Source organism: Numenius arquata, chromosome 14 (assembly GCF_964106895.1).
Source record: "Numenius arquata chromosome 14, bNumArq3.hap1.1, whole genome shotgun sequence".
NCBI lineage: Eukaryota > Metazoa > Chordata > Aves > Charadriiformes > Scolopacidae > Numenius > Numenius arquata.
The window spans coordinates 10,735,542-10,760,874 of record NC_133589.1 but is presented as its reverse complement, the minus strand read 5'-3'; the positions used below and the strand labels follow the sequence as shown (position 1 = coordinate 10,760,874).

At 35.9% G+C, this 25,333-nt stretch overlaps 2 protein-coding genes across 2 annotated transcripts in view; both read right to left on the bottom strand.

Annotated features, from left to right (window-relative positions):
• Window positions 1-21,563, bottom strand: part of SNX29 (sorting nexin 29) — a 125,739-nt gene extending 104,176 nt beyond the window's left edge. The window contains exons 1-9 of the mRNA XM_074158245.1: window positions 21,464-21,563; window positions 15,484-15,548; window positions 14,803-14,855; window positions 11,102-11,226; window positions 7,170-7,350; window positions 5,167-5,237; window positions 4,058-4,306; window positions 1,920-2,289; window positions 1,076-1,200 (exon numbers count right to left, since the gene is read on the bottom strand). Coding sequence (XP_074014346.1) covers window positions 1,076-1,200; window positions 1,920-2,289; window positions 4,058-4,306; window positions 5,167-5,237; window positions 7,170-7,350; window positions 11,102-11,226; window positions 14,803-14,855; window positions 15,484-15,548; window positions 21,464-21,470 — 1,246 coding nt within the window. The 5' untranslated portion in view covers window positions 21,471-21,563. The remainder of the gene's footprint in view (window positions 1-1,075; window positions 1,201-1,919; window positions 2,290-4,057; window positions 4,307-5,166; window positions 5,238-7,169; window positions 7,351-11,101; window positions 11,227-14,802; window positions 14,856-15,483; window positions 15,549-21,463) is intronic.
• A 1,946-nt stretch (window positions 21,564-23,509) lies between these two features.
• Window positions 23,510-25,095, bottom strand: TNFRSF17 (TNF receptor superfamily member 17). The gene is made up of 3 exons (XM_074158244.1): window positions 24,981-25,095; window positions 24,522-24,650; window positions 23,510-23,766 (listed from the first exon to the last, which is right to left on the bottom strand). Exons 1-3 carry the CDS (start codon window positions 25,093-25,095, stop codon window positions 23,510-23,512), a joined length of 501 nt encoding a protein of 166 aa, XP_074014345.1.
• Window positions 25,096-25,333: the final 238 nt, after the last annotated feature.

The following is a 25,333-nucleotide window of genomic DNA, read 5'->3' as shown; positions in this document are numbered from 1 at the left end:
CGACTTGAAGGTATCAGCAGATGAAAAATTAGCAAGCACATTGAGGGAGGTGAATCTCTCCCTCTCACTTTCGCAAGACCCCACCTTGAGTACTGTATCTAGTTTCGGGGTCCACAGTACAAGAAAGGTATGGACTTGTTGGAGCAGGCCCAGAGGAGAGCCACAAAAAATGATCAGAGGGCTGGAGCACCTCTCCTGTGAAGAAAGGCAGGCAGAGAGAGTTTGGGTTGTTCAGCCTGGAGAAGAGAAGGCTCTGGGGAGACCTTATTGCGGCCTTTCAATACAAAGAAGGCTTATAAGAAGGATGAAAAGAGACTTTTTACCATGGTCTGCAATGGCAGGACAAGAAGCAACGGTTTAAAATGAAAGAGGGGAGATTTAGATTGGATATAAGGAAGAAATTTTTTTTTACGATGAGGGTGGTGAGACACTGGAACAGGTTGCCCGGAGAAGCTGTGGATACCCCATCACTGGCAGTGTTCAAGGTCAGGTTGGTCAGGGCTTTGAGCAACTGATCTAATGAAAGACGTCCCTGCCCATGGCAGGGGGGTTGGACTAGATGATTTTTGAACATCCCTTTCAACCCAAACCATTCTATGATTCCCATATCCTTTTCCAAAGAAGTATTTCCTAGCCAATCATTTCTCATCTTGTATATAAACAGATAACAGTTTCTATTGAACTGCATCCAATATTTGATACTTTATCCAATCTGTCAAGATTAATTTGAATTCAAATTCTCAAACACACTTGCAGCTTCTTCCAGCTTAGTGATATCTAGAAAACAAATAAGGATACTTTCTATTCAACTATCCTAAACATTAAATACCATACAAGACCACAGCTTAATCCCAACCAAACTCTAGTTTATTTTGATATTGATAAGTCCTTCTCAACCAAGTATCTACCCAACTGGAGAACTCTGATTCAGATCTAGAATAAATTTTAATTGAACCTCCCATGCCAGCTGTGCAACATCTCCTATGTCCTTACAATCCCATTATTTCTTACCATTGTCCCATGTTAGAAATTCTGTTACAAAGTTTGCTGCAATTCAGTAAATTAAAATACCTACCTGTTTGGGAGTAAGAACCAACAGCACTGACAGGAAATAGAACATCTGAGTCATCATTCAGGACCTGCAGAGGAGTCCAACTGCATATCTGAGAATTGCACGAGCCTATTTCATGAGGCCTAAATCTAAAATAAACAAACAAAACAAACTATTTATACAGTCAGTATTCATGTTCACAATGCTTATCTTTCTTTCAGGGACATCACTGCAAGAAAAAAAATCTTTATTTCAACCTGCCTGCCAATTTCTTGGTTCAGACATACATAATTACACTGAAGATCAGACCATTCCAAAACAGATGAGACAATAATTGCTTGCCTCTTTTTTTCCAAAGGGATTTCTGTGTCAGAAATAAAAAGGGCATATTAGTATCTAAAATTGTTGTTCTTCTCTCGGTTTAGTCTTGTCTTGTTTAAGTACCTACTCTGATGGTAACAGGCTTACTCTGTTTAAAATATGTGGTTTTACCGTGAAGCCAACGTAGAGTTGATATCACAGTAAGAATAAGGAAACTTCAAATAGGCCAGAATTATAGCCTGGCTGTATCATGCAACAATTTCAACAACTGAGAATTTCAAGGAGAACAAGTCTGAAATCTCAAAATTCTGGTTTTCAGTGGAACTTCGAAGCAAAATACCATCATCCCAGTGGTTCAAATGGTTGAAACAATGCAGGGGAAGAAAAAAAACAATAAAAAAAAGGGGGAGTGGGGGCTGAAAAGAGGAAAGAAATAAAAAAAAAAAGAGAAAACCTACAGTTCAGTTACATAAATTTGCCATGAAGGAAGGAGTGGGGGGTGAAGAAGCATAAAAAATTGACTACTGGCTCCTGCAACATTACTTACTTTTCAGAAGCTTCAGTTTCACCTTCTGTGCCTTTATTTCCTAACGTTTTTCCATATAGCTCACCCTCATCTGCATCTTCATCATCAATGCTCTTCACATCTAGTTTCTGGTATTCATACTCTCCATTCATCAATACTGAATTGCTCTTCCACGAATGGTTACTTTCATTCCCGTTAAAATTTTTTCCAAGAGAGCTTTCAGACGAGGGCAATGCAAAACCTGAAGATCTGTCTACACTCTCTTCTGAACTTTCTCCTGTAATCGGAGACTTCATGGCATCCCCCAAATTTTGCTCATCTTCCTCTTCATCAAATGAGATAATATTTGTCACTCTCTTCTTCTTTTTTCTATCTTTTTTATATTTCAAATCTAGTAGCAACATAAAGGTTTACATAGTTCAGAAAAAGAAACAATGTAACACACTTGTTTTCTTCTTAAAAGAACCCATGTATTAAATGAGTTTAGTAAAGGAAAAAAAAAACACTTGGATCTACAAGGCATTTCATTATGTTTCCAGATACATGAGCTTTTAAATCTTTAACTATCATTTTAGTTAGTTTTGTCTATGATCTGGAAATTGAGCAGTCAGCTAATTAGTTCTTGGTACAGAAATACACTGAATTCCTCTCCGATTATGTCACACCTATGCTATGACAGCACTTATTTTTAAATTATCACCTATTCTAACTGATTCCGATGTGCACATGAGGCTAAGTGATCTTGCAAAGCTCAAGCACTCTAAGAAATATCAGAAATTTACTCACCAAGACAACTCTCATGGGGACTAAAATGTTTTGTTTAATTCAAGTCCAGCTGTTATACATCCACAATACATATTAATGTACTTTTAAGAATAAGAGGATATTAAAACCCATTCTGGATGCAAAGAGAATTCCAGCAAAGAACGTAGACTTTAATGAAAACATCTGACTTGCTCTAACATTCAACATATAATGGGATTTGAACAAGCCCAATTTTTTTAAAGTGACATTTTAAGTTGTACATTACATGTATTTTATAGATGTGTACTGTACACAAAACATATATTGTGTTGTAGAGTCATGTGCAACATATGGTCAATTATTCTGTCATTTTATCTTGCAAGCCTATCATATACTAACAAAGTTATCCCAAGTCAAGTATCATCTACTATTTTCATCTCATTTAAAATGCTAAACAACAAAAGCTTTACCACAGGTTTGTTTTGAAAACCATCCTTTGAGACAAAGTCTATTTTAAATGCTAATAAAAAAATAGATTTTATCTCAGCTTCTACTCCTATCAGATCGCATTCACATCTAGGTTTTTTTCCTTTTTCTCATAACCAAAACAATTTGAAGCCTAAACTCAAACCTTGTTTCTTAACTGAAAAAACCCCACAAATCTCAGAATCTTCCTGCAGTTTCATATCTTTACAAAGCAAAACATTCTTTCAGCTCAACTTCTGGAAATAAAGATGATAAAATACTCCTTTGCTATTTTTGGAACTGAAAATTTATAATGAATATGACATTTTGCTTGATTAATTTCAAATTATGAAAGATTAAGACTTTGGGTCTTTGTTAGTAACTAATATCCTACAAACTGGCTACAAAACACTAACACATTTAAAGGTAAAAAGAGCCTATGAGTAAATTTTCACTTGTGTAGTTACCTGCTTCATGTAGGAATTCAGACTGTAAACATGGGTGCCTCTTGAAGAAGATTACAAACTAAGATTTTTATCTGATATATAATGACAGACATATGGCAGTATATTTCTGACTGATAAAGTGCCAAAAGAAAACATATTAAAAATGAAAAATCATTACATCAGAAACTGCAAGGCATAATCTTACAAATAAGAAACTTAAATTCAGGTTGCAAGCAAAGCACTTTACCAGTAACATAGTTCTAGCTTCCCTCTCACAGTGATACAAGAAAGCTAAAATACTCATTTATCATCCAGTATTCACACCAGTATTTCTGAAAAAATTAATACATTTTATTTCATTCTCAACTAGTTTGTATATGCAGTGCACTTACTGTTAAGTTTTTGTTTCATAACAGTGCATTACATTTAATTGGAAAAGTTATTTAAACACACTGGAAAATTTTAGAAGTTTCTGAATGGCGCTAACATTGCAAAAATGCTTACCAGCATTTACGTTCCTTGAGAGAACAGGAAGTGGGTCAGTGTCTTGGTCAGGTTTTATTAGAATGGAGACAGCAGATGATGCAGTTATCTCTCTAAGAAGGCTGCTGACACCCTGAGTGGATTCTTTCAATAGTGAGGTTACATTTTGCGTCGATTCCTTTAACAAATCAGACACGGTGGGTGTGCATTTGCTCTGCCCATTTAAATCCTTATTATCAATGTTGATTGCAAAAAGAATGGAGTTCAGACCTTCAGATAAAAGACAGCAGAAAAAAGACCAAAAACCCACTGTATGCTTCATACAAAAGTTAGAGATAGAATCTAAGGATTAACAAAGCTACGACATGTAAAACATTTTTTCAAAAAATTTCACAGTTGTCCATGTATGACTTCTTATTCTTTCATGTATCATCCATTCTTTTTTAGATTATATTCAAGCTGATGCAATCAGTTCTGAATTTATATCGATGGCTGTTCAGCTGCACATTAAATAAACAGTTAGTACGCTGAACTTCTTTATTTATAACCTTTTATTTAAACCCATTTTATTGGGTTTTCAATATTTGTTGGTTCCTGTATTCTATTAACAAAAACTCCTATGAACCCTATCTGGTAGAAAGAAACATGTAACCATGTAGCTGAGAAAAAGGGTGTAAAAGGTAATAATACATCACTTCTGTGGTCAAACTGTAGAAAAGTAAATTATCTGTTATCATTCCTTACTCCTACTCTCCTTCTATGTATTTACCTTTAACTTGCGTCTTACTATGAAAGTCTATCATTGCTCTTTTCTAGGCAGAAATAACCCATTTTGTTTTCTCTAAATTTAGCAAGTTTTAAAAAAATAGTTAGCCTCGACTGATGAAGAGTTAGAAAATCTACGTGAAAGATTTTTGAACTGTAGGAAGGCCAGACCCAGTGTTTTAACAGTTCATAAATTCGCAGCATAAATTGGCATAATACCTTGACTGTTCACCCTGAATATGCATCTGACACACATTCTCCACATAAATAGTGTGTGTTAGAGAAGCTCCTCACAACCAGAAACAGATACAACATCCCAAAATGAAAGTTTTCCAAGAACAGTAGCATTTAAGACAAAGTCTTACCAGCTGCCATCGTAGGGATCATACTAGAACGTTCTTCATCCATCATAAAAGACCAGTCTTCATAGAAGACACTACAATTAGAAAGGAAAGAAAAAAAGAATATGCAGTCCTATATTAACGTATATTCCGCTTTAAAAAACATTAAAACTCTGAAAAATGGAGTACAGCAATGGGTCAAATTATATGTCACAGTAATTCACTGAAGCCCTGAAATATATAGAACTCTCTAATCAAATATCGAAGCCATGCTAAATAGTATTTTGTCTTCAGTTTAAGCGCTGTTTTGGGGTTTTTTTTGTTAAAAAAAAAAAAAAAAAAAAAAAATCAGGGCAAGGAGGTTCATACTACATTAGTAGCTACAATATTTCTCTACACTTATTTTTATACTACATATGTAAGTTTTTTAAGTAACTATAGATGACCATAATTACCAAGCCATTATATAAAATATTAGAATGCATGAATACAAACAAAAAGATCCAATTCATCTTGAGGAACCTGATCTAGTGAAAGATGTCCCTGCCCACGGCAGGGGGTCTGGACTAGACAATCTTTAAAGGTCCCTTCTAACCCAAACCATTCTGACATTCTAAAATTAGGTGACCTGTTTCAATGTTTAAAACCACATCAATTACCCTGAATACTTGAGTCAAATAGGAATTTGGATGTAAGAAAAAAAAAATAACATTAACATGAATTTCACTGTGAACACATGAATTTTGTTACTCTCTTTAGTAGCAGGATGTTGCATTTTTACTGTCAGCATTCAGTTAACTAAACATGAAAACAGGCAAGAAGAAAGCCCTCAGCCTATATTAAACAATTTTGACAGATTAATTAAAAGTTTCCAAAACAAGTAAGAATTGGGGATGTAAACTGATTGTGTAAATCCCTTTTGAATTTGGATAACATTTAAATCTTAAATATTCTGGAATAATCCTTTTCAGAAATAATATTTCATGTACAATGCAGAGAGCATTGACGCTGTGCAAGTTTTGCTAAAAGTATGAGAGTAAATAGTGATATAGCAGTCCAAGTCTCTAATTCCCTTACAACCGTTTTCAGAATTTTTTTCATTGGTTGTTTCATTTGTCTTTATTTGATTTCATATCAAAATCTGTTTTGCAAGAAAACTACAGAGGACTGCAACAGACTAAAAATGAAAAGGAGGTATTAGCGAGCTCATTTCTGGCAATAGTCTTATCTAGTCCATCCATTAATTGATGCAAATGGAAAGAATGCCTTTCTGCTGAATCCACTGGACTTGCTCAAGCTCAACAGTTATTGGTAAGAAAGGAAAATGTCCCAAATTTTCAAAAAGAAAAGGAGCTGAAAATGCATGAGGAAAAAAGTAGGACTCAATTAAGTGTGAACTTAACTGCGAATTTAAGTGCATTTTGCACACCCAAAGTACTTTAAGATTTCACAATGCGTAGTAAGTTATTCTCAGTAAGTCTGTAACAAGAAGGTTCACAAACTGGTACAAAATGACTTCCAAGTGACTGGCCGTAGTAGCTACCTATTGCTTGACTACTGGAGCTTTTCAATTACAGGACGAGCATCTCCAAAAGGCAACAGGCAACTACCACTGATGAATTGATAAGATCAAGGCACTTTGTGCTATTTTAATGGTGAGGGGCACCTCAAAGCATGATGTCAAGGTCTTAGTGAGGAAAACTGTTGAAAGAATAGGGACGGGAGTTAGGAAAGAGAATGGAAATGAAAATAAGGATAGAAGCATATATTCTCACATGCTAGAATGAAGCCAGTTTCAGGTCACATGTTGATATAGGTACAAGCCACCAGCTTAAAGGCTGCCAAAATCTCAACAATGAACAAAACAAAAGTATGAGGTTAAGTGGCTTCACTAGCATAGCAGTTAATATGGTGTACTATTACAGCTCTGTTTTTTCATTAGTTCGTTGGTTGCTTTTTTTTTTTTAAATCTCAATACTTCTTTTGTTAATACATTTTCTGCATTACAAAGATACCAAATACAGTACCTGAGTCGATTCTTATCTGCAAGCAGCATATGAACATATCTTTCCAGGGAATGTTCATTTAATGCACAGCGCAACCAAGCCCGGCCTCTACCAATATCTGTAGTAATTGTCTTCAGAGAGTAAAAGCGCTGTAGTTCATGTTTATTCAGAACTTCTTTCACATAGTACCAAAACACTGGCTCTGGAATAAAAAAAATAAAAATAATATTAAAAATGCACCAAAAAACATTAAACTCATATGCTTGGAATGCATTCACATGCAATTTTATAAAACGAGCAGGTAATGGTATACAACTTTGAACAAAGGTGAATCATTTACCATCTTTGTATAACTCTCCAGTTAAATAGGTTATTTTTTTCTACAGAAATAAATCCAGAACTTAGGCTATTTAAGCTCTTAGAACTTTTCACTTAATTGAAAAAGCAAACACACACATTAAAGGATTCTATCTTACATTTTTAAATAGAATTCACATTTAAAGGCACATTTAAGCCAGTATTTCATCCATAGAACAGGTTCATGCGTTCCTCTGGAAATATATTATGCAAAGGAAAAAAATTCTTTAGAACTCTATCTTGCTGCTGATTGTGAAATGTTAGAAGCTAGGCCCAAAGGAACAGGTAGCTCCAGAATTTGCAGACATGCAAATGACAAATGCATGTTACTTTAAAAAACAAAGAGTCTTACATTTAAAAGGCAACAATACCCCTTTCCACTAAAACACTTTCCTTGCCCTGTCCCCACATATTGATAAAAAGTTTTTTTTTGCAGTAGCCTCAAATTTCTCAGTTGGAGGTAACAAAAATCTACATCAGTAATTGCAAATATATAATAAAACACCTAGTATTTTACATTTCCTTTTTCTTAACTGAATTAAGAACATATTATAACATCGTATTTATCACAATTCACCTCTTACCATTTTCTCAGGGTGAAAAGAACAACCAAACATCAGATAATTCATCTCTAAGACTTGAATCATTACTATACAATATAGTTTGGCAAATGTTAGTCATTAATATTGCATCAAATACATATTGCTTGAAAGTATCTTAAAATACAACATTAACAATAATGTTCACGTGGCTTTGGTTTGCTATAAATAGAATTGCTAGAATAACTAGAACAGTTTGGAAGCTGTTAATCTATACAGTTAGTAACACATTAAGAAACTGAATTTAAGCCAAATAGGATATTTTTAAGAGGAAAAAAAAAAATCTGAGAAACCCAAGAATTACAAAAAAAATTAAACCACATCAATCTCTCAATGAGACATGTACATACTCCTTTTGACAGTTTAATGAATGTCTTTGCTCAACATTTTTTTTAAGTTAACAAAAAGGAAAAATAATTCTATTGTACAAGTGAATGGTGCACTACCACCTCAAATATTAAGCTGGCTTTTGATCATAATCTCAATGTAGGCAGCATAAAGCAAATGTTAAGATAGGTAAAAAATTTCCTTAAGGACACAGAAGAAAAATTCACACGAGAGCGAAAACAGATTGATCCTGCCAAACCTTACTTATCACTTTTCCAAATCTTTTTAATACAGTGAGAATTTTAAGAAAAGGCCATCCATAATGCTTCTTTTTCTCTCTGCTGAGTAGAGAGCATGCAGTCAGATTTTGAATAGGTTTTCACTACAGCTTATGACTTCTTTTGGTGAAATATGCTCAAGTTTTTTGGGGAGTTTTTTATTAATCTCTGCTGAAAGCCAAATACAGCATTAGATCAGCAAAGTTCATAATGTAATTTTAAAACCTAAACACATATCAAGCAAGTTAGACTCATTAACTAGAAGTTTTGCCAAATAAGTCTGACAGCTATGCAAGAATAACCCAGAGCTCTTATAAATTAGACAAATGTGTAAAACACAGGAATCATTGAACTGACAATGCAGGATGCAAAACTAAAGATTTACTTTGCTGAACTAGGACCTCATAGGCACATTAACATGCAAACAATAAGGAGGCCCACTGAACAAATAAGAGCACTCAAATATCATATGTCCTACTCCTTTGGCTTCGACTTATTAGATCTGCATTTCAAAATTAAAACACATGTATATGTTAAAAAAAAGCATTCCTTAAAATGCCAGACTTGTATCAAGATGATAGCGATTTATTGATTTCATTGCTTCTTCTGGCCAATAATTCACTTTCCCACCTTGCTAAAGCTCAAAACATTAATGAAGTAGGAAGTGAAAATATTACAGGAATAGAGAAAATAAACACATTTCCTCTTGCGCTGAGAGTAAAACTAGGTGTTTCTTGGCATTCTGATTATTTACAGATATCAAGGATTTTGAAAAGTTTCAAAATTTGGATTATCATCAATTTTTAATCAAAATCTATCCAACAGAAAGTAAGAGTATTCCATATTCTAAATCTCCCCATGACATACTTTACAAAAACAGTAACGTAAGTGGCATTTTCAAATTGCTAAGTTCTCTTTTTTGAGAGTAGTATTAAGTGAAAATCCAAGTCCTAACTATTGACATTATTATTCAGAAGTAAGATCATTTGAATTTCAGTAAAATACAATTTGTACAATTGTACTGTAGGCAGAGAAGACACTGACGTTACACAATTCACCCAAATATTAATCACTCTGTGAAAACAGTTTTAGTTTTAACAATATCACAGTTCTGATAACTGCAATACCAGCAATCAGCACCAAACAGTGGTTGTGTCTCAAGCTGAGAGCATAGAGATCAGTCTGAAGCCGGGGTTAGTGCCTTCTCATGTCAAAAAAAAAAAAAGTAAACAATTTACACTGTGCAGCCATTGTACATTTCAGAGTCTGTTCTGTCAAGTAATTAAAGAACAGTTTCATATTTATCACGAGTCTCTCATAGTAGAAAATTCTTTGCTATAGTTGGAAATACTAGTTCTTTCACTTTTAATCAAGAGTATCATGAAATAAAGTTTATATTCCAATAGCCTTAGTCTATAATTTTCATTTCTAACCACAGCAATTATAATTTTAACTTCCCAAAAAATCTAAGTCTGGAGGCTCTAACCCATTAGCAGAAAAGTCAGCACACAAGACCAAACATTTCACCCTATCAATCACAGGAAACAAGTCTGTTGTTACAGCAACTTAAAAACCTCATTATATGAAACTACACATTTTATGTTAATGTAATATCCATTATATGCAGTTGTCTGATGTAACTGGAAGTTATGGTTGGAGAGCAAAATGTATTAACAATTCAGTACCACCAAATATATTTTTTTAAAAACGAAAACCCCAGTATGTATTACACGTTACGCTTAACGGAGTTTCAAACACCATAAAGAAACGTCTTTGTATTTTCCGTACCCTGTTTAAGAAAAAAGATACTGTATGTCAGATTTCACACAAACTGATGAAGATGAACACTTTCACGTAATTTTGGAAAAAAAACCAAGGGAAACTTCAAGGTGAAGAGAAGGCAAAAAGGAATCTTTTCTTTAAATGTGAAGAAAGTAATAAAAAACAACTCAACCAACAGAAGTAATGTAAGTTTTGTTTTTAAAATTACATCAATACTTAAATATATCTAATACTATAGAATATGGCAGTTAAAGAACAAAGACAAGGTTAAGAATGAAAATGTTTTAGTAAAAACTTAAAAGCACAACTACACAATGTTTATCCCTACCAGAATTCAAAAGAAATTTGCCAACGATACTATTCATGGTGGAACGGTAGGAAGTGCAGATTTCCAAGCACCTAAATTTCTAGAGAAACTTGATATGAAAGTTAAACTAGATTAAGAAAGCAATAACCGTTTTCACTGCTTAATGAGAGTATTTAGAGATAATTAAGTATGCTACCAACGGTCTGCAGCTTGGTGCATTGCTTAAAACTGCCATTAGAAATTATATCACTTGCTTGCACTTACCAACTGTATAAAATAGAATAGTTACAATTAATGAATTACCTGTTTCGGTTTTACTGGAGAAACCTGCTGCCTGTTTGATCGCTGCTGCTGTTAATGCTAATCCTCGGCTCCTCCTCAGACCATGCTGTAACACAGCTTCAAACTGAGCACACAAACAAGTGACTCTGCAAGAGAAATTTTAAAGAAATCATGTGAAAAGAACAATCAACTATGTTTCTATAGAGCAGGTTTATTCCAAATCTCTGAATAGAGAATATAAAGGTGAACATTTATAAATAATGAAAGACCCCTTGTATGCACTAACCTCATTATTTGCAAACAGTATAATCTATTTAGACCACCACTCTCATCATAACTATCCAAAACTGGGGCTCAAATCATATTCAGAAGAACTGCCAATCAATTTGAGAAATCATCCTCACCTGCTATAGTGGTTGTTAGTCAGGTTATTTCAGCTTCAGATTACCTACTTTTCATGTAATGCAATTACATTTTCATAAATATACTTTGTACTACACGTGCAATGAATGATCTTCTGAAAACAGGCTATAACTTCCTATACAATTAATAGACAATTCTGTTAATTTGCATTAGCACACTATAATTCAAGCCCAGGAAAACAATTAAACATACATTTTAGTGTGCTCCAGAAATCCTAGGCATAGGAAAATAAGACATATTTTTCTGTAGATATACTGAACCTTCATTTTTTGATGTTGTTCTCTATAATACTATTTATAGATTTCCTGATTTATTTTTTTTTCCAATTATAATGCAGTTAATAAATCAACTTTCACACAGGTAGAAACATTGTAAAACCAGCAAAGTTTTAAAATTCAGCCTGCCCAAGAAAGGAATACTATTGCAACCTACAGGCAATAGTAAGGCTTAAGGTATAAAAGACATGAATGCAATCTGTTTCTTTAAAATTTTATTTTCTCTAAGTTTTATTTTTGCCATTAAATAAACACTACTTAAAACTTAAGCTTTGACTAAGATGTCATGCGGCTGCCAAAACTGATTACTAAAAGGAAGGACAGATACTTTAACTAAGTTCAAGCAAATAAATAAAAACAGTTGACAAAGTGGCTGAGGACTCTGCCCCAACATTCCAGAAGTATGGAGTTCTATTCAGGGTCACAAAAAACCACAAAATCTGAGAAGCAGCACCAATAGAAAAAAAAAAGGTGTATTTACCACGATTGCACTGGACAGAAGAGCTTTTAACACATAATGCTTCCCAGTACATTTACATTAGTAAAACTTTACTTTGTTAGAAAAACTTTACTGATAAAGCAGAATACAATTGAAACAATGCTCAAGGTCATTGTGAAGCAGCTGTGATTTATTTTTGCCAAAAAGACTGCTGCTGTTAAAGATGGAAATTCCAGCACATACATGACCACCCAGGGAAAATAAAAAAAAAAAATCTACTTGACTTCTTCAATTCAGAAAAAGCAGAACAGAAACTAGGTTCTGTGAAAGAGCTCATATTATTAAAAATCCATGTGCATTAAGAATCAAAGCAAGAAAACTGTGCAGCATTCTACAGGAAAATTCAGCCACTAGTAAAACAAAAAAAAAATAAAAAATAAAAAAAAATCAGGTGTTCTACAATGCCCAGTACAGGTATTGTATTTACTAGACAGCATCACAAGGATATGTTAAATAAACAAATACAGAAAAACATGGAGAAGTCTAGTGAACATAGACATAGCAGAACTCTGAAGAATTATAATCTCAAAGACAAAAAAAGCACTGGGAGAACAAAATTTGGGGAATCATGGATTTTACTAGATTTTGATCTAAATTCTCAGACTACCTTCATTTTCAAAATTATCTCACAATATTTAGCATAGTAACAACCTCAAGCACCATGGAAATCAGAAAAAAACCCCATATATATTAATGTAATTTCCATTGCCTTTTTAATCCTGAAACTGCCAAGCTATAATCCATTATTCAGCATGTCTACTGAATTCTAAAGATATCCATAAGTAAAATTTGGCCAGCATTATATCTTGGGAATCTCAACTCTCACTGTTTATCAGAAGAAAAATACTAAAGGTCATCATTCAAATTATTAAACAACTGCAGCAAAGCAATTGCTTGAGCAAACTGAGTAACAAAGCAAAAGTTTTAGACCCAGAAAATTTGCACTGCATAGGAGGCAATTCCTCCTAGCTGAGTTTACACAAGCTATTACAAAGGCACACATCACCAATACATTGTCTCACATAAACTGAACAGTAACGATTAAAAAACTAGCTCTAGTTGATGCCTCTGTGACAACAGCTACAGCTGCACGGCCAGTCCAACTGCTAGGTGCCTCAGTCCCACCATCCCCTCATCCCACCTGCATCTTCTTTCTTCCTCCCTCACACCACCTTCTGTTCAACAAACCCTGTGTTGAACAGACCCTGTACTTAACTGTTTCCACTATTCTCATTCAACAGAACGCTATTTCTCTAAGTCTTCCCCAAAGCACTGTAGGCTGAAACAGCCAAGGGCAAGACAGGATGACAGCAGTCGCCAAAAGTCATTCAGGCTTAAACTGCTTCTGGAGTTACACACACAGGTGACACACAGGACCTGCATTACAAGCTACTCCTGAAAGAGGATGGGTTTGCCCTCGCATCCCTTGCTGCTTCTTCCTTCCTTTCTGCACTCCCGGTTACTTCTAGCTGCATGATCTTCCCCTACTTGCAGCAACTCTAGCACTCACCAGATGTTTTACTGATTTAACTCACTAAAATGGCAGAAAGTTATCCTTTTGCATTATTTCTTCTTTTATTAAATTAATTCAGAGGGGAGTGGATGATCACCAGGCATGGCTTACAAAGGTGGTGGAAAGGAGTAGTACTTAAGTCTGAGACACTGAGGAGCTACAAGAACCCTTCCCACCCCTCCAGTAGCAATGAATTACCATGTTGGCTTTCCAGGAGTCATGAAACCACATCCTTAGACACGTTCTCAAAGACTGCATTGGGAGGGGACTGGAGAGAATTTTATGCATCATTTATAAATGGTCCATAGATCATTTACTTCTTCCCAAAAGGCAGAGTCAAAATTCAAGGACATAAGAAAAAGAATGACAAACAACTGCATTTAATCCTGGTGTTTTATTTATCCGAGACTCTTTGGTAGAACAGATTCTGAGAAAGACTCAATAGGATACAGAAAGCACTGGAATTTCTGTCTGACAGTCATCTTCTCACGTGCCTTAGAAACCAATATGCCATATTAAATAACAAATGCAACTAATAGGAATTAAATGACATTTTTTGACTTATATTAATTAAAAGGAACAACTTCTCATACAGAATAAAAAAAAAAGAAAAACATGTCAGGAATAAGAAAAAATAGTCATTAAGAAAATTTTTATTCTTATGCACTAAACAGACCTGACACTGAAGTGTCAAGCTGCACAAAACACAGGTCTATTGGTAATAAGTATGCATTCATTTTAAAAGTGGTTTTAGGGAAAATAAGTTCTCCCAACCTTGTGTTCAGATCTCAGAATTCAATGATTTGTCATGAACTCTGCAGCCACTTAAACACATGTAACTTTGGAGAACACTCTTTGTTAAGCTGTCAAATATTTAACATGTCAGTGTTTGTGTAAACAAAAGGAACTGGGTTTTTTTTTTGAGTGTGTCAAGTATTTTGTGCCATACCTAAATTTTATGTCATTATGATACATAATCTAAGCATGTTAGAAGTTTCTTAGACTATTTTACCTGCTATCAGAGTCTGAAGCAATTTCTTTTCTTCCTCCAAACCGTATTTGACACTGCAATAAACAGATTTTAAGAATTTTTTATTACACTAAAAAACTAAATATTCTGAAATATTTCCATATAAAAGAAACAAAGTCATTACAAAAAAAAGGAAGCAGTACAAAATAAAGCATTGGCAAACACAGCCTGCAATTAAGAAGTGCTTTACTAAATTGAATCCAGTCTATGGAATTCTACTTGCTGAACTTCATGTTGATGCAAGGTATATATACATAAATAAATTCCATCTTTACCTGTATTTTAACCATTCACTAAAATCCTAGTGTAAAGCAAAAGAGCTGCTACTGTAAAATGTTAACCAATTTAGCCTTTGCGGTACACTACAATTTAGTTCAGTCACACAAGTATTACAAATACATATGTTTATAATGTATGTTCTATATTATCATATATATTTATAATATATATATAAATAATGCAAATCTAATCTGTCAAGCCTAAGAATTTTAAACAAATACTGCATAATAGTTGTTTCCTAGCAGACACAAAAACTCAGTAGCACTGAGTGAAAGACAAGATTTCGTTGTCCAGTAGAGAGGAGAGAAAAGGGCAAAGACAGTTCCTGCTAGTACTGACAACTCAGAGTAAGTACACTGTAGAAATATGTATCGGATTTCTCACCTGTTTAACTGCATCCAGCAGCCGTTCTAGAAGAAACTGTCTTTTAGTGTCATTGTTTTGTGAACCTGAAATTCAACAAATGCATATAATTTTAAAATACATAACTTTTTAAAGAAAAATACACTTGGGCCAACACCAGGACCGTTAAAACTTTCTTCCCACGCCAATTATTCCATTAAATTTATTAATGTATTTTCTCTGAGTAAAATGATGCAGTATAAGTCTGTGGTTTGAGGTTCCCAGTAGCCTTTCTCTAACATGCAGGAATACTATTTAAAATATCATCTAGAGTTTTACTTTAGTAAGATTTTGGTTTCATGATACAAGGTATATTGCAGCAATAGCAAATATAGTATAATTGTACACAATCAGCACAGCTTGCCCCCAGCTTCTTAGCACAACCACCTGTGGGGCCATGTTGCAAGCCTTGAACTGACCTAGTTTAAGACTTTTTAAATTTATTTTTTTTTGGTTGGTTGGTTGGTTGATTTAGGTGTATAATGGAGCTCACACTGCACCTCCATAAATGTTCAGACTGGGACAACTACCAGGGTAGTATATCATTATAGCACAGGAAAAAAACGGAAAATTAGGAAAAGACAGCAGGAATATCTTCTTACTGTCAAACAACCTTACTGAATAAAGTGTTGTAAGTCAGATGAAAAGAAAGCAATTGTTACAGTAAATCCCTTAAAATCTAACTACCAGCATAGTTCTTCTTGATTAACGCCTACAAGTTTGTTCCTATACAACTATGCAATCTCTAACTTCTCAATCATTTCAATAACAAACAGCATAACACGTTGCTTGTCAGAATATGCTTTATAAACTCCCATTAATATGTGTAAAATTTATTGTTTAATTAACCTACATCACCTCTATCATTTCCTTATTCTGAGCTTCAGTTCAAATTATCCCTCAAAAACCACTGTGACCTCTCTGGAATTAAAGTCTCTCTACTCTTCCTCTCAAAGAATATACAACTAATATATGCATATACTGAAAGCCAATTATCAAAACTCTGCATGAGCAAGTTCCTCCAGATACTGAAAATCAAACACCACACAATAAACCCTCTTGTAAATAGCGAAGACACCAAAGATATGTGTCTCTTCCTCTTGCTGCCCAACACTGCGGGGTCTCAGTCCCAGAATTTCCTGTCTTCATAATCCCAAAGTAATTTGCTACTAAACCAGCAGGAAGGAAGAGAATTTGCCCTACTGAAATTATTCTGCCTTTGTTTCATCTCAAATATAGGATTAGGAGAACAAAACCCCACAGCAAGTCTATAATACACAATGCCAGAATAAAGAAAACAATAGAAAAAACGTGCAAATGTAGTTGCTAGCTAACTAAGATTTGCAATGCTTATTTAGCTGATTACAGCGGATTTTCAAGAAGTTACACTTCCGATTTTGAACTCTGACTCAAACTGTGCCGACATGTGATGTATGAGGTTTGGTTCTGTTAGTCAAATACTCTGGTGCATGGAAACTCAGGTGAAGTAGTAAACAACATTCAATGCTAGTAAAGGACTCCAGAAACAAACCCCATACCAAGTGAGTTTTAACTTTCAAACAACTATGCCAGTTATGCCACTGCGAAGATAAGATTAAATTCACATAATTCCTATTACTCCATTTTGAGGTCCTTCAGAGATTACAATTTTATTAAATTATATTCAGTGTTCTTACCACACACGCATTGCCAGAAATGGAGACACATGCCTATGCATCCAAATGCCTTAAAATAAATCACATAACTGTAAAATTAGGAAAACAATTATCTCCCAACTTGTAGTAGAACCCTTCATGCCCAGTAACACTGAATATGTACAAACCTGCAGATTTTCTCTACTGTTTCAAACCTCAGTACTTCTATAATCTTATACTACCCACATACCTGCAAGAACAGGCATAATGCAACATTTCTCTTAACACTAACAGTTTGAGACTACTTCAGAACAAATGCATGTAATTAATGATTTTGCGACCTGAAAAGCACCTATCAAATACTAAGCATGTGGGTTAAGTTTGTCTTCCAAATGCAATACATATCAGTTTTTAAATTCACAACTCTTTGGCTTCTTTGTATCTATTTGGTAACACAGAAATTGTTTGTAACTAGATACCAGACTGTAAACAATATAAAAAAGCATAAATGCAGAAAACCTACAGCTGATAACTATCAGCTAAAAGACTAAAGCATGTGATATTAAACAGCCCTAAATTTAGACAGTGCAGTGTAAAGTGTATTTATTTTACTTGTAAAATTGTACTAATAACAATTATAGGTGATCACATGATCACAACCAATGATTTCCACAGCAGTTCAGATCACCTGCACCATTAACAGGGCTATGAGGCCACACAATGTCTATACTGAGGGCCAGCCGAGGCTTCTGCTCAATGTACGTCTTCAGAATTCTACTGCTGTGCTTAACATAGAAATTTTGCTGGTAGAAGAATATTCACAAAGTCTAACATTTTGTAAAAATTGAAAGATTGTGTGTTTTTTCAAGCAGAGGATATATTATTCTTTGTAATAAGCCTAGAAAATGTAGTACTATTTAGCAATGTTTTCATTTCAAGTAGATGGAAAGTAAAAATAAATCTCTACCAACTCTATATAAGATCTTGCTCTCTTACAGTCTTCATTTTCTAAACTAATTCTTTTTAAAAAAAGCGTATTTTCAGACAAGAGCACCATTCAAGTGTGATTAACTCTAGTTGATTTAAAGACTAACAGTGTATTACAAACTGACCAAAATACCCTTCTACTGATTCAGAATAGTGCTAAAAACTGCAGTAACACACATAGAAATACAAAACATAGAATGCATAAAAACAACATTACTCAGAAGAAAGGATATATATAGACTATTGCAGTAAAAAAGGAAGTTCACACATGAGTCTAAAAATAATTGGAAAACATAAGTATAAGGCTGCAAAAACTAAGAAACTTAAAGAGACTCCTCCCATCAACATCTACGCAGTCAAAAAGGGTTAAAAATAGGCTCAGGTACTGCACCTGCCCCCGTGACCCTTGTCATTTTTTGTTTTTCATGGTCATGCTTTCCTGTTTTTAAAACAAACTTCTCTCCATACCCTGACAGAAATATCCACACCTACAGCAGAAGAAAACTGACTATGCAAGTATAGGAAAACAGGATTTTCATCCAATTCTTTATAGTTACAGCTCTCTTCAGCACCACGTGGCATACAGCTTAAAAAAAAAATAAAAAATCTCAGATCGCTCTTACATACTGCTTGAAGTCTTGTATGCAAAATTTCAGACTGCCAATTCCTTTTAGTTGCTCTAGTACAGGTTCTGAGGGTACAAGTTTAAGATAAAACAAATACAAGCCTAATTTAAATACTACCTTGTACTACATTGTTATGATTCTACTGCCTTATCCTGAATTCACTGCATTTTTGTTTTTTGAAATTGTCATTAAACCCCTAATTCTAGACAAGTACATAAATCTAGTATCCTCATGTTACTTCCCTTTGAAGTTTAGCCTATTCAACACCGTCCAATAAGATATGAGCATGTAATTATGTAATTAGTAAGCAGCATTAGTAATATTAAAGTAATGCTCAATCAACAGGAAGTTAACTTCACATCCACTAGAAATACACGGTAGCTAAGAAAATATACATCAAAAATAATTATAGCCATTAGGGAAAAAAGGTTCTTCTATCTATATTTTAGCAACAGCCCTTTTACTTTTATGGGCTAAAATTGGGCAGGAAAATAAGTGTAGACAGTGCTGTTACAGTTGCTAAGAAAAGTACATGGTTAACTTTGGTAATGTTAACATTACCAATCTCCTTTATCTGAAACAAGCATGATAATGATACACATTTCTTTGTCTGGATCACAGAATCATAGAATCATTCAGGTTGGAAAAGACCTTTGGGATCATCGAGTCCAACCATCAACCCTACTGTACAAAGTTCTCCCCTACACTATATCCCCCAACACCCCACCTAAACGACTCTTAAACACATTCAGGGATGGTGACTCAACCACCTCCCTGGGCAGCCTATTCCAGTGTCTGACCACTCGTTCTGTGAATAATTGTTTCCTAATGTCCAGATCTGTTCCACTTACATTATTCTGGAAATATACTGTACGGTACTGTATAACAGCAATGTTTGGCAAAGTGCAAAATTAGTGTTCTTTTCATTATCTTACTGTCTAATCAAAGTTGTTAGAAGAGTCATATAGGTCTTGGCAAAGGCTACACATGGGTAGGTTACCCACGCAACTGAACTACTAGCCCTAATGTCACCTTAGGCATTATTCTATCTTAAGTAATTAAATGTTCTTTTCTCCTCATAAATCTGTATCTCTTCATTGTTTAAAGAAAAAAAAAGAAAGAGACTAAAGGTATTAGAAATAACTACTTGATAAGAAATAACACGATGAGGTTTTATGCCACAAGGAGTGCCACCTTGCCTTTTGAGTCACAAAATTCAGAGCTCCCAAAGATCAGTCTCCTAGGAAGATTTAGGCTCCAATTTGCACATATTTGCACAAGGCTAGTCCCAGCCTGAATTTATCATTGAAAGGCTCAAGTTTTCCATATGAAAATACTGACTCTTAAACACTTCAGAATTAGGATTTAGTCTGTATCATGTCAAGATCTGAAACATCGGAGAAACTTTCTTTTTCCATGGTTTGAAAGATCTGACTGTTACTAGCATTTTTCACAATGCTAATTAACAGTTTTCCCCACAATAATCTTTTTTTCCTTATCTCTTCTTCCATAAATATCTATAGTTTTCTTCTTACCACAAAAATAAGAAGAAAACAGAGAAAAATACAAATTAAGTGTTTTCATTTTCATTTTTTGTTTCATTTTCAGAAATGATTGCTATCCATAACACATGTAGCATTTAGTTACTCCAGTTAACTCTTCAATTTTTTCTTACTATCTTTGGCAAAATATCTCACCATGTATAAATCAGGGCGGGAGAAAAACACACAATCTAATTTTCAGGTGCAGAATGTTGTCTGCAACTTCCATTACTGAAGTTGTATGAGCAGACCCATGAAAGCATTTACTAAAGCACCTACCTTCTTAAAAAACAAACAAACCAACCAACCCTTGCCAATGTGCTTTAAGACATACTAAGTTACAGGAAAAATCCATTAAAATTTATTCCTCCATTCCACCAAATAACTCTCCATGCTGGCCTGTTCAAGTGGCTACGCTTCTTCCAGTTCTAAAGTTTATGGGTCCCAATTCTCAAGCAAAGCTTTTAAATATTTCCCCTCACAAACACCTCAAAAACCTCAGGATTTAGCTCCACTGTAACACGGAGGCCAGAAACGAACACATCCTCAACCGACACATCCTCCTCAGGACTGAGTTAGAGAAACAGCAACGATACACCCTAAACGCTGGAAGGAACCGTTTTTTCCACTAGACATGCTCCTCACCTCTCTCACCACCTGCACATTAGTAAGTCCGTGTTATTTTACTTTTTTTTTTTTTTAATTACGGTTTTCTCTTGTTCATTTATTTTCTCGGGAATATTTCCTGTGGTTTTACACAGCTGAGGCAACAGAGGTCCCCGAGACCAGCACCACTCGTACTGTGGGCCAGCGTCACGCTCAAGGGCAGGCTTTGGGGTCTACACTGAGATAAAACCGCTTCTGGGGGGCTTGGGGAGCCAAAGTGAGGAGGGGGGTGTGGTGGTGCAGGGCTGAGCCCTACCCCGTTCTGCGGGGCCAGAGAGGCCGAAGCCTCCCGGGCTTCGCCAGGCCACCGCCCCCAGCCCCACGGCGAAGTATGAGGGGAGGAAGGGGCCTCGGCCCGCGGGGAACAGGCCACACCTGACCAAGCAGGCGACAGGGACCCCCCGGGCGAGCTCTGCCCGCGCCAGCCCCGACAGCGCCTCAGAGATCCGGCGGCCCCGCCGAGCGCGCCCCGGTAGCGGAGAGGGCCCCGCCCGAGCCCTCCACTCACCACTCATGGTGGCCGCGGGGCTCTCACCCTTCGTCCGCCGGACCCGCTCCCTCCTCCCGCACAGCCCAGAGCCGGACCGGCCAGCGCACACGCTCCGCCCCGGAACACCGCCCCGCCGCCCCGGAAGGTAAACACCGCTCAGCGACGGCAGAGAGCTCTCCCGCGGCCGCGGCCCGGGCCGGCCCTCGCCGAGCCGCCTCCCCTCACGGGCGCGGCCCCTGCCAGGAAAAAGGCGGGAAGCTGCTGGCCCCGGCCCGGAGCAAAGATCCCGGCGGGAAAGCCGGATTACAACAAAGTAATTTTGGTAAATGTTGTAGAGTCGTTTTAAGGCATCATCTTGCTGGTTTGTATTTGCTGTGTTTGCTATGTACTGCTCCATACTGTGTGGCGCAACAGTGGATAGGCTTTTTTTCCCCACAGTTCTAGATAAAGTAATAATAATAATAAATGTAATAGATCTGTAGGCCTGTTGCAGAAATTTGGCTGCATGTGGCCAGACCTACACAGGTAACTCGTAACTGACAGACTTCATGGTCACCCTCCTAAAGATGCTGTAACACTGGTCATTGGTAGATTTTGTGGAACCGTTTACTAGTCTTAAAATTTTAATTCCTCATTCATCCAAGAATCTGAAATGTAAAGTTATCTACAACTAAAAATGTTGTTGCTTGTGCTGTTGTTGCAGTTGTCTAGGAAATTTACACAGTAGCCAGCATGCCTATATCTAATCAGCAGTCCTTGTACATATAAGAAGGGTGTTGTGGTTTAACCCCAGCCAGCAGCTAGGGCCACACAGCCACCTTCTCCCCCCGCCTCAGCTGGGACGGGGGAGAGAATCAGAAGAGTAGAAGTGGGGAAAAAAAATCAAATAATAGGTATAATGTATACAGTTTAAAAGGTAAAGCAAAAGCCACGCACGCAAGCAAAGCAAAACAAGGAATTCATTCACTGCTTCCCATCAGCAGGCAGATGTTCAGCATCTCCAGGAAAGCGGGACTGCATCACACATAACAGTTACTTGGAAGACAAACACCATCACTCCGAACGTCTATTTTACTTCAAACCAGGACACCCCCCCCTTTCTTCCTCCAGCTTTATACACTGAGCATGACATCTCATGGTATGGAATATCCCTTTGTTCAGTTGGGGTCACTTGTCCCAGCTGTGTCTCCTCCCAACTTCTTGTGCACCTCCAGCCCCCTCGCTGGCCAGGTGGTGTGAGGAAGCAGAAAAGGCCTTGAGGGCTTAGCAACAATCAAAAACATCGGTGCACTATCGACACTATTCCCATCCCAAATCCAAACCATAATCGCGCACCAGCTGCTTGCAAGAAAGTCAACTCCATCCCAGCCGAAACCATGACACAAGAGTAAGTAAAAAAATGTGTAAATTAGAAAGAAACCTTTATAGAATACAGTCTGAAAAATGCTTGGCACTTAAGGGAAAGTCTGCACCATCAGGAAATACATTGGGATTGCGGGTACGGTGCTCCACAACACCACAAGCTCCCTTAGTGTGACCCAGAGATACTATCTGAACTGGGGAGGACTCTATACACAGGTGTTCATCATTACAACATTCCTATTTCAAGCATCTCAGGGGCTATTTGAAATTATTCTTCAGAAGACTGGGGTCATAATGCGGGTTTTCCTTTCTGCCTCTTGAAACGTTCCTTGTGTACCATCAAGCAATTTTTGGCACAAGATCTGAGTTTAATATAAAATACATATTTGCAAACTTGCTTATTGACGGGTTAGTATATATCGAGCGTAAGTATAAAAAATCTCTAAAGGCGGAAAAAGCCATCCTACATAGCGACTTTCAGAAATTGAAAATTCCAATAACTAGTAGCTGAGAATAATGTAGAAATACTTGACCAAAAAGATACTACAATTAGAAATAATATGACAATATTAATGAAAGCTCAATGGAAGATCCATAAGAATGATGTACTAGCTTTTTCCACTGACTGCAAATATTAAGATTAATAACTATACTGGAATAACTAATTTATTTTTATACAGTAAAAATATACTTCTCTCATAGTCACCCAGCACCCAGAATATAGTTGCAATAATCAAAAGATTTTGTGGTAACTAGGACAGTAGGTCCTTCTTCTGTAGCTGGTAATGGAAATGAAGTTTCACAGACAGTCTGAGGTTTTACCAAGCCACAGTCACTGCAAGTGCATTCTTCCACTGAATACATTATTGTTTCACTTTGAAGGGAGTGTCTAATTCCTTCTGTATTCACGCTGCTTTCTGTATGAGCCTCGAGGTTATTATTCAGCTCCACAGAAGAGTCTGTAAATATACACAAGTTAATTTAGTACATACATCATGCTATACCAGACATAGAGTTATTAAAGATCCAAATTTCATTATGTTCCAACTATGTTCCTAACCTTAGTGAAAGTTTTAAGATGTAATGAAATTTTAAAGATGTATTTATATATAATAATCTTCAGTTCTATGACAACATACTCCCTGTACTTGAAAGATAAGCACATATTTTCTAATCAGTTGTTATTTATTGGCTGAACACTCCACAAATATTACTATTTTTTAAATGTAAAAATAATATATTTTTTTCACATTCCACATACGTTTCTCACAGGCTAGAATATCAAGTAAAATTATTTAATGTCTTATAAGATGGAAAGCTAATATTGACTGTGTATCCTCTACCTGGGTAGAAATCCTTTTGCATTCAATGAGAAGAGGATGAAACCGTTAGAAAGATCTTTTGCTACTGAGGGTTCATAAATGATTTCTCAAACATCAGCAAGTAAGCTAGGTATGAATATGCAACAAAACAATCCTGATATGATCCAGAACCAACAAAGAGAGAATGCTGCTTTTACAAGTTATCATCTGGACATTTTATTCCCTAATAACTTTAGTAACTTCATTGAGACTCTTTGAGGAATACAGAACAATCTAACAAAGACAGTTATCAGAATCTGGAATATAAATTATATGCAAAATGTATACATGGTAAGCGAAGCTAAAATGTACAATGATCTAAAATTATTTGATAAAGAATCTTATTTATTCACCTGTGTTTTCCAGTTTTTCTTTTAGTTGCTTCAGGTGCTTCCATTTAAATAGGACCATTAAGGTGAAAAGAGTGAGCATTAAAATTACTAAGCCCAAACAAATCCAAAGAACTCCACTGGAATCAGTACCTTATGAAGTAAGAGATGCATTACATTAATTGTAAACCATAACCAATGAACAGTAAACACATCCAACACATAAAACTTCTTCTCTGTCAAAGGAGCAGTTTCTATTGAGTGACAGCTCAAGTGAAGCTTGAGAGCTTTAAAATTTTCCTCTTGTTAACACACATACAGGACACTCTGCATACATCTTCAGTATTTTTGAGCCCATATATTATTCTGACAAATTTTTTCCAGGTTCTAGATTTCTTTAAGTTTTTATGTTTAAAATTCTATGTTAAACACAACATGAAAACGCCCAGCATAGCCACAAAGGATTGCAGAAATCTTACTTACTCTTATCACAGTAGTTTTCACATGAAGGTGGCGGTGTACTAGAACATCGAAGATGACAAGGCTTACAAGAGAGCAGCAAATTATCAAAGTATTCATTTTTGGGGCAGCGTGCCATCGGGGTCAGTAATTATAGAACTGGAAAGCCACAGAAATCTCAAAAGAGTGAGGATCACCTACAAAGGGCTTTTCAGTTCTCAGTTTTTGCAAATCTAAGAACAGCTAGCGATAATAGACTTCGATCACAGCTCCACTACATAGGATCATGTTAAATAAAAACGATTTAACTCTGAGGCCCCCAAGGAATTACTGTTCCTTTTTTGGCAATTCACAATTGTAGAAAAACTGAACAGCTG